The sequence below is a fragment of the Apostichopus japonicus genome, chromosome 1, assembly GCF_037975245.1.
Source record: "Apostichopus japonicus isolate 1M-3 chromosome 1, ASM3797524v1, whole genome shotgun sequence".
In the NCBI taxonomy this organism is placed as follows: domain Eukaryota; kingdom Metazoa; phylum Echinodermata; class Holothuroidea; order Aspidochirotida; family Stichopodidae; genus Apostichopus; species Apostichopus japonicus.
In genome coordinates, this window is record NC_092561.1 from 4,884,428 (window position 1) to 4,894,237 (window position 9,810).

The 9,810-nt window shown below is 37.0% G+C and overlaps 1 protein-coding gene across 3 annotated transcripts in view; it reads left to right on the forward strand.

The window, feature by feature from the left end:
- Positions 1–9,536, forward strand: part of LOC139962069 (serine/threonine-protein kinase SMG1-like) — a 72,987-nt gene extending 63,451 nt beyond the window's left edge. For 2 of the 3 annotated variants that reach the window (XM_071962134.1, XM_071961962.1), the window contains exons 69-72: positions 1,065–1,159; positions 1,848–2,045; positions 3,331–3,494; positions 4,005–9,536. In XM_071962134.1, the coding sequence (XP_071818235.1) occupies positions 1,065–1,159; positions 1,848–2,045; positions 3,331–3,494; positions 4,005–4,082 (535 nt within the window). In that variant the 3' untranslated portion in view covers positions 4,083–9,536. The remainder of the gene's footprint in view (positions 1–1,064; positions 1,160–1,847; positions 2,046–3,330; positions 3,495–4,004) is intronic. The other variant, XM_071962048.1, reaches the window with a different exon arrangement.
- The last annotated feature ends 274 nt before the right edge of the window (positions 9,537–9,810 follow it).

Here is a 9,810-nt window from a genome sequence, read left to right on the forward strand (position 1 = left end):
TGATCTCATTCTTGGTACATAGGTTACCCATCATGAGTAGACAATCCCTATTTATTTTGGTGCTAATATCATGAATATTAATGAGAGGGCGGGGCTTAGAGTGATTTTCAACAAATCTTCAGTATGACCCGGCCAGGAGTCGAACCCCCTAACCTTCCAGCTGCAAGTCGGAATTCTACCCCAATACTATTAATGAGGGGGCATGAATATTAATGAGTGGTAGAGCTTAAAGCAAATTCTTTAAAATATCAATTTGTTCATCAAACTTGAGCTGATAGCAAGGAACAACATTTGTGTTGATGCTACATTAATATTCATAAAAGGTCGGAACCAAGTGTACACAATGAACCTACAGTAATATTTACTGTAGATGCCAAGGAATCTCAAAACCTCTTGGTTTTCTTGTTTTTTTGTAAATTCTATCATATATCCTATCCATTAATTTAATATTATTATAATATAATAATTATATATATAATATTATTCGGATATGCTAAATTCGAGTTCACTTCCTGATTGCGAACAATTTTATTTTGTTTATATGCAAGTTAAAATTTTATGTTGAACATATATCAAGATCAGACAGTAAACATGTTTTTAGTGCGTAAAAAAAAAAAACTTTGAATACCAAACCTACGTAAGAGTCAGAAAGTCTATGGTTTGGGTCTTTACAGGATGTTTTTTAGTGAAAATCAACCATTCTCATAGCATAGGCTATGTTTGCAATCGATGCAGTATTTTCAGGGAATAATCTATCCATTAATGCATAGTGAAATGATAATCAAAATATGCAAATTAATTCCTACACAAAATGCAGATATGTATAGCAGTAAACAATTTTCAGTTACCTTATGAGAAATGAAATTCATTAACCATGAAAACTGCAACACAAAATGTGAATGCTGAATTATTCAGGTTTTAACATTATTTCCTCTGAACTGGTTCACTTTCACTCTTTAATACAAACATACTCTTGTATTGTTAGTCTTAGTTTCAGCATCATTAAGATCAGGTGATCAAGTCATCAAACACTTTAACTTTATATTCTATTTACTTTCATCTAGAATATTCGACAGTCTGGTGTTTTTAGCTACACCATTGACCACCACCGCCGTAGAGGAAAATACGACCAACAAGAAGGAAAGGTCAACAGCAACGGGTGAGGAAAATACTTAGGAAATGTACTCCTCCCATGCATCCATTTGTGAGAGCATTCTGGTCAAGTGGTTAAGGCAGTGGACTTGTGATCTAAGGATTGCAGGTTCGAGTCCTGGCCAGATCATTACGTTGTGTCCTTGGGCAAGGCACTATATCTCCATTGCCTCTCTTCATATGATACAAACACTGTGGAAGACTGCATCATGCTTGTACTTTGCATGATTGCAATAATGCAATACAAAGAATGCAGTGTGGGTGGGAGGAGTGGGGGGGGTCATTTTGAGGAGAAGTTATAGAGAAATTCATTAAACATAAAAACAAGCAAAAACTGATCACATTTACACAAACCAGGTAATAAAATAGATCTTCTCGTTCAAAAGAGTTTCTGTCTGTATGATGTTAGGAAACTGTCCATAGAAACTAGTTACAAAACTGATAACTGCTGAATTTGATCGAAATTTAATTGAACTGAAACCAGCTGCTCTAAAGCTTACTTCATTTTGTTTGGTCCTTCTTTTTCTTCTTCTTCTTCTTCTTCTTCTTCTTCTTCTTTTTTTGGCCTTATTTTCCATTTTGGTTTTTATAACTTCATATTTTTTCGATTTGCTTTTGGTTTATACAAAGCAATGAATATCTCCATCAAGATCAATTTCCTCATGAAAGTTTATTTTGTCAAATTTTGCTGGTAGTAGGTAAAGTGGACATTCCTAGGGTGGAAGTGTTGCTGTCCCTCAACAAGAGGACAGCTGGCGGGGAGTCCAACGAGCCAAAGCAAGATGGGACACCAACAACCCTGACGCCATCAAATGTAGCCACACCTCCTCCACAGACTGTGAAACCAACGGTTAACGCAGCAGCTACTCCACCGGCAGGCCTTAGACCGATAGGTAAAGGCAAACCTTATTTATGGACTGATATTTCAGGGATTGTGAGGGACACAAAAAATTGCCTCATTTGGAGAACCAAAAGAATCATTTGAATCATTGTCAGTGTAAATTAAATACATTATATAAGCTGATACAGTCAGTTAAAATTAAATACGTTATATAAGCTGATAGTCCAAAAAATTTTCCATAAGTCGTCAACATTGTTGAACCCAGTTTGAATTGGAAAATATGTATCATTAAACGCCATTCTGTCTGTACTGTAGGACAGTCTATATTAACATCTATGCAACACATGTATGCAGAGAGAGTAACAATTGTGTACAGAGCAGTTGGTACCAGCAACACTTGAGAGACATGTAATACAATATTAATAGCCAGTGTTCTTTTCATATGCCATCAGCCAGATAGTTTTAAACGTAAAAGAAAACACATTGGTGTGATCACACTGTATCAGCTAGCTTCTTCCTTGTACCGATATTGTTTAGTGAGTTGTATTGTAGTCACAACAGATATTAAATGTTTTTAATATAGCAACACTTAAAGGAAGATTTACAAAAGTTTGATGGTAGAGTTATACCATCAAGTCTGGCCTGAATTTGCTGACCAACCTCCATGTTGAAGTTGTAGTAGACTTCATACGATTAGGTTTGATTTGTATTTTAGATCCTCCTGCAAGCAGGAACTCGCGAAGAAGCCATCATTGGCTTATCAAAGCAGCAAGCTGACTGAAGTCAGTCTCTTAGATTCATATTTAACGTCCATGATTATAATTTGTCAAAGTTTGTCAACAACTCTGTAACTGGACGACATACATTAATCTTGGAGTGACTCGAACTCGAGACCTTATGATTGAAAGGCACCGGTGTTAACCACTGAGCTGACACTCCTTTTTGATTATGCAATATATCATAGACATGCACAAACCTGTCATCATTTATGGACAAAATTTATGGTGGAGTGGGGGTGGGGGGGGGGAGGAGGGCTTAGTAAGAATAAAGAGGCTAGTATCACATCATGTTACATGATTTCAGTACTGAAAAGTTTATTTAGGTATTAAACCATTGCTAGATTACTTGTAATGGAATTTATAATTGATTTTGGTGGCAACAAATGCATCAGTTACTCGAGTGACTTACAGATCTTGGGACTGCAATTTTAGCACTGAAACAATATTCAAGCTATTGTGTGTAAAATAACACACTGGAATGTTTGTGTCAACACCTGGCATGGGATATCAAACCATTTTTCATCACCGATATGGACCTATATTTTTTTTTATCCATAGCCCCTACAGCTTCAAAGACCTCTCCTGCTATCATGTGTGATCCTCGGACAGGCAAACTGATTCAAGTTAGAAATGCCCACGCTATCAACGTGTGGCGCAGAGTCAAGGGAAAATTGGACGGACGGGATCCAGAACCCAGTCATAGATTGAGTGTACCAGAACAGGTACAGAAATCCCATAACTTTTTTCTATTACGTTTGAAAGATTTTGATTATAGAACAAAACTCTGTCACTCTATCAGGACAATCGTAAACGGTTACTCTGACATCCTACTAATAGAAAAACTTTACCATCAAATAATACCATAGCAGATCACACCACCCTCAGCCTAGGAAACCCCCTAGCTTAGGACCATGGCCTTGATCCAGTCATTATTTTCCGTTGAGTTCAGTTGTACACACAAGTAAACCCATCACAGAGACTTATTTGTGTTGTTTTGCACCCCTCCTCACATTTTTTTTTTCACCTGTGTTCAGTCAAATTCATTTGTCAAGTAGAAACTTCCCTGAAGAGCCCTTTACAATGAATTTTGGTGTTAAGATTAACTGTTGCAGGGTAATCGCTGTCATACAAGGCTAACACAGCCAGTGAACTCAAGTCTAATCTTGACGAAACGTTTGAAATAGCCACCCTTAACGATACATTTTCATTTCCATATTTTCCCCCTCTCCCAGGTGGATTTTGTTATCCGTGAGGCCACTAACTGCGACAACCTGGCCACGCTGTACGAAGGCTGGACAGCCTGGGTCTGAAGGAACAGTCCAACCCACGTGATCCGTGGGATAAATTCTTAGGATAGAACATGACATACCACCATGTTCCTCTGGTACCATTCCGGTGGGAAGGCCCATGGGCCAACCAGAGAGTGGGGCCCGCCCCTTAGACAAGCATAACTGGTGCGCGTAAGGTGTCTTAGATAAGGGTAAAAACTGGAAAGGAGTCGTGCCGTTTTTGGTCTCTTTTTTGCCGCCTATTCGATAGAAAAATCATTTCAGTCTCGTGACTATTGATGCTAGAGCAGGAGAGAGTGCCTGTGGTCATGGTAACCATTTTGAAAGATGCAAACAGCTGCGTATCGAGTTAGATCTGGTGTTTCACTCTGTCTCCGAGGTTACATGTCCAGGGCTGAATTTAAATATCATTGATATTCTTGATTTGTGTGTTTCTAAAGTTCCCATTTATATGTCAAAGAGAAGAATGTTTTGTTCAAATACAACAACAAATTAAAGAAACCCTTGTTGCTTATCACTTCCAAAATGTCTAGAATTTACTATACAGTCTTGGTGTGTTTACTTGCACAGGTCCTATCCATCAAGTAGGAAAAGAAAACTGAATTGAATTGCAGAATGTCTTTCAAACTTTAGTAATATTAGTACCAAAATAATATTGCCTTGTTGTGCCAAAAATCTTACTCATAATGAAAAAGGTTTGAAACGCCTGTTTCCATGACAACAATATCTCCAGTAAAGGGGACTGCAAAAAAATGTAGCTTTCTTGGAAATCATTCTCAGTGTCTTCGTTTCCACACAAGGATCACTAGGTCAAAGTTAGATGTGCCCATTTTCTCTCTTAGACATTTGGGAACTTTTGTGAACCCTGATCAAAATTACAAAACCAACATGCCCTCCCTTTTTTCTGTCTCATTATGTGGCTTCAGGAAGCTTCCTGAAACACAGACGACGAACCTCTCTAGCTTCGATGTCCGATGCTTGTTTGAACCATTAATGCGTAATTTATGGCTTCATCGATAAAAATGTTCTGTAAAGAACGATGTAAGTATGTGAGCGAGTGATAATAACAATACAATATGACTGGTCTCTTCTCTGAACAATCAGATCATTTTTAAAAACAAATGTTGAATTTCAAATAGTCAATATAATTCTAACTGAAAATTGATTCATTACACCAAGGTTTCCTCTAAATCAGTAGCTACCCTTGCTTTAAATTCGTCAAACCAATCGCTTAAGTTACCTTTTGTCTTTACATTGTAAGTGTTCTGTTTTGCAAGTGTTGTTTCCCTGCTCTGCATGACCGGACATATTGATTGGTTATCGAACCTGATTAGAAAACGTCGCAACTGTGAACTGTTCCTGAGATGTCCCCAGAGCAATTAATATCCATCCAAAATATGCAGAACCCTTTTAAACGTTTAAAAGTATTCATTCCTCTGTTATGTGAAGATTATTGGCATTTCACTGACTATTCACCATAAACAGTTGTTTTGGTTGTTGCAATTTTAGAGTCAAAGTTTAGAAGAAGCAGTGAGATTAAACCAAGGGCATAGGAACTGGGGGGGCTCCAGCCCCCCCAGTGAAAAATATGGAGGGGCGGAAGTATCATTCCGCCCCCCCACTTCGCAAGTCAGAAAACCCCTTTTTCATTTCCAAATGAGAAAAAAATCTCATTTGGAGCACCAAATTGCATCTAAGGCCAGGTGAAAATGCAAAATTATATACAAAATGGAATGCGTGGGTTGAAGTGTGCTATATTGCACCAAATTGCATCTGAGGACACCTGGAAATGCAAAAAAAATCCAAAGGGGAGGGGGATACCCCTCCCCTTAGACCCCTCCCCCAGGCCGGCCATCAGTCTTCAGCTCCCCCACTCAAAAGTACCTTCCTACGCCACTGGATTAAACAATATTCTACAGAAGGCAGTGGTATAGATTTCTAAAAATAACAAAAAAAATGAAAATGTCATTATGGAATACTAATACTCATAAGTCATAACGATGTCGTAAACCTAACATGACCTTTGACACAAACAGAGAGAGAGAGACCATGTCATTTGTATTTGCAGATAAGCAAACCTGAACACCGCACCAGTTTAAGATTAAGCTTTGTCAAGGGGTAGGGTCAGGGGTAGGACCATTAAAGTCATTCAATGCGATGGGTCGAGGAGGTGTGATGCAGGGACCGGTCAATGTTTAATTCGGACCTGGTCCCGTTCCAGCATCCAGTAGAATGGTCCAGGTGGGTGAAGGAGATTTGAAAAATGAAGGTGATAGTTGACAAATCACAGGTCGTTTGGGTGACCACTTTGAGGTACTGCTAAGTGCTAGTGAACTTAGTCCGGTCACATGTGATTTACTTTGAGTTCACTTGTTAATCACGTGTTTCAAAAAATGGATTACTCATCTTGGTAATAAATCCATTAATAAGTTGTCAACATATTCCATATACTGGGAGCAACATGGTTTGTTGAACAACTTACTGAGTTACAGTTGGACAACATGTTGCAAACAGTTGAAAACTAGTGAGTATAGTTGAACAACATGTTGCGCATCGTTGCACAACACGTTGAGATCAGTTGTACCATACACTGAGTATGGTTGAACAACATTTTCAGTAATGATGAGAACATATAAAGTATGGTCTGTTCAACATGATGAGATCATTTGTATGACTTGTTGAGTATTTTCACAACATGATGTGTTACTTAGTCACTTAGCTTCTTTTTTTATCGTTTTTAGTTATTTGAGCAACACGCTGAGATTAGTTGCTCATTATATGGACTGTAGTTGTTCAACATTTTGAGTGAAAGTTATAAAGTGTAGACCTATATTGAAACAACATGTTGAGAATATGCTTTACAACAACATGTGTCCTTTATCGCTGTATCTGTTGTGAACAATGTCAGTCATTAACACAGGCTGTAATATACAATGATAATTATCATTTGATTTGTTTAATCGTCTTGTTCTTTGTAGAAAAAATGGACAACGTGCATAATTTTCATATTTAGCTTTTTGGAAAGCAATACTTGGTATGACAGCTGGAAAACCAAAAGAACAACATTAAAAAGCAAAAACTTAAATCCTTGAAAACAGGAAAAAAATTCTTATTTCTCTTAGATTTACCAAAATTGATGAAATTTTAGTTCAAAGTTTGTCAGTTTTTGTCACTGTTTACTGTCGGCTGCTGTCAAAACTTCATTTTAGCAGACAGATGAGATGTAATTTTGTTATATAAATGCCGTGGTGATGTAGTGAAATTAGGAAATGGTTGTTGTTTTCAAGCATCAGATATGTTGTCTTGCTATCACATATCTGAGTTTGCCTTCTTCGACATTGTTATAGATTCACTTGTCTTCTGTTTATTTTTACAAGGCCTTACAGGTCCACTAGCAGCTTATATTCTACACCAATTTTATCAAAGTAAAAGTTGGAAACTGGAAAAGAGCTATTGAAGGCACAGTCAAGACCTCTTTACTAGCCATTTTCATGACTCGAATTAACTAAAGTCATAAAAGTATCTGTATGTGAAAAAAAAACATGTTTTGAGTCAGCTCATGTTTGAAATGTAGCAACTCAAAGCGATGGCTCGTTGTTGCACTGGAAAAGGAGCACAGTACCCTCATTGTTACAAGTCCTGTGCTTCTATCCTTACCTCACAATTGTTAGGATGCGTAACTGTTTTTTTTTTCATCTTTTCTTTGTGCACCCGAACATCTGTATTTTTTATTTTGTGATAAAAAATTCACTTTGAAATTGCTCTTCAAAAATGTAAACGAGAAGAGTCACGCAAAATGTGACAAGTAAACATATTTTGTGTTATTTTGTGTAAAAGCAATTCTTTTTTGAGCTTCAAGAAAGCAGCTGTCTGTTGTGTGCTTTATTTTCACCTAATAGGCATCGTTGCTTTAATGAAGAAGAGTAAAATGGTAGGAGGGTACCCAATGCATATTCAGTTAGATTAAGTTATGAATATTTATAGGTTAACATATACACAGCACCGAGACCTCAAGTTTTGTTCATCTCTCAAGACAAGTTATGTGGCAAGTTGCATTGCCTCAAGAAGTACGGTATTGCATGATACTACATGTGATGCTGTATTTCTCGGGTTAGGGTTAACCCCAACCATAGGGTTTCCCCGGTCCACAAGATTCGTCATTTCATTGGGCTTTATCATGCATGATGACATTGGTCGACACATTAAACTGTGTACAAAACGGTTCTCTTGAGAAATACTGTCACGTGAGGATTGGTTGATACACAATCACAGTAATATCACAATTAGGCTTGATCGTGTGGGTTTGTTTGAAATAAATAACATTTCCATGTAAACAGGAGATTGCATTACCTTTGTACATAACCATCACAAACAAACGATTTCTTATGGATACATGCCAGCGGGTATAAACGGGTGTGGTAGATGCTGGCAAGATTCGCTATGTCCTATGTAAAAGTAAGATTAGTCAGTGATTACTGGCTTCTTCTTCAAGCCATCTATAAGGTACATTGAAGGTACTGGCAATTACAAGTGTATCTTGAATTTCCTGTTATCAGGGATTTCATTTAACTATAATACAATGGGTTTGTTGGATTAATAAGATGGTATAGTGATGCCATGAGCAGATTAATCAGTAGTCTTGAGGTGTTTTCGTGGGGGCGTGGGAGGGTAATTGTGTAATTAAGACAGTAACATATTTCCGGGCTGTTTTTGCTATTTTTGTTGAATTTGTCGAGATGGCTTGCTCGGTGATGTATCATCTTTCTGTATAGTCACCGGTCCTTAGCTTCAAATGTTCAACAAAGTTTAAATCTAATATAATGTCTCTTTCATCAGGATCAGGATCATCACAGTGCATGCCACTTCTACAAAAAATAAACGTATTTTAACCCTAAAAATGGATTAAATTAAGTTATAATGTTCGCGACTTACAAAAAAAATTCAGATATCTATTAATCATTTTCGCAAGTAAATACTAGTCTTAATAGTCAACACTTCTGCATTGTGACAATTTCAACGACATTCAACGCATTGTGAGAATCTGTCAGCTTAACGATTGATTAGCAGTGACTCAATTGCACGTTTTTAATTAAATGGTTTATGTACACAGAATAAAATCAATAGTTTCCACACTGGGCAAACATTGACAACTGCCACATGTTTAATACTTGTATTAAACATATTTGAAGAGTGCAGTTTTGCAAATTTGTGAAGTGATTAAACTTGGAAAATATATTCAATATGAAGTTGGTACTTGTTTATTCTTCTCGGGATATTTGCTTTTACATTTTAGGTAATTTTTGTAGTTTAGTGATATCAAACTTCCTATGTGAAAATGCTATAATGCATTTTTGTTTAATATTGATCCCCTTGTTTCTTTGGGGTTTTCCATTTTGAAAGAAATGTTGCTTTAAGTTTTAATAATTGTTTGTTGGTTATCCTCTCGGTTGAATAAATTACCCAGTTTAAATATTACGTTTGGTGTGTTTTTGTTCTGAGTGAGTTCTGTAAATTAAGTCAACAAGAATCGATCTAGAATGATCAGATTTACTAAGAGAAGTGTCAAAGTTCCATACACAGGGATGTTAAAATCATTATTATTCTGTTTCGTTGACATTATGAAATGCTTTTGGAACATTTTCGTCAGAAACTTATATAAAACTCATTGTGCTATGCCCCTTCCGTCACCATTGACACTCCCCTCCTGTACACCCCCTCCCCCCCACCAAAAAAAAACAAAAGAGATGTA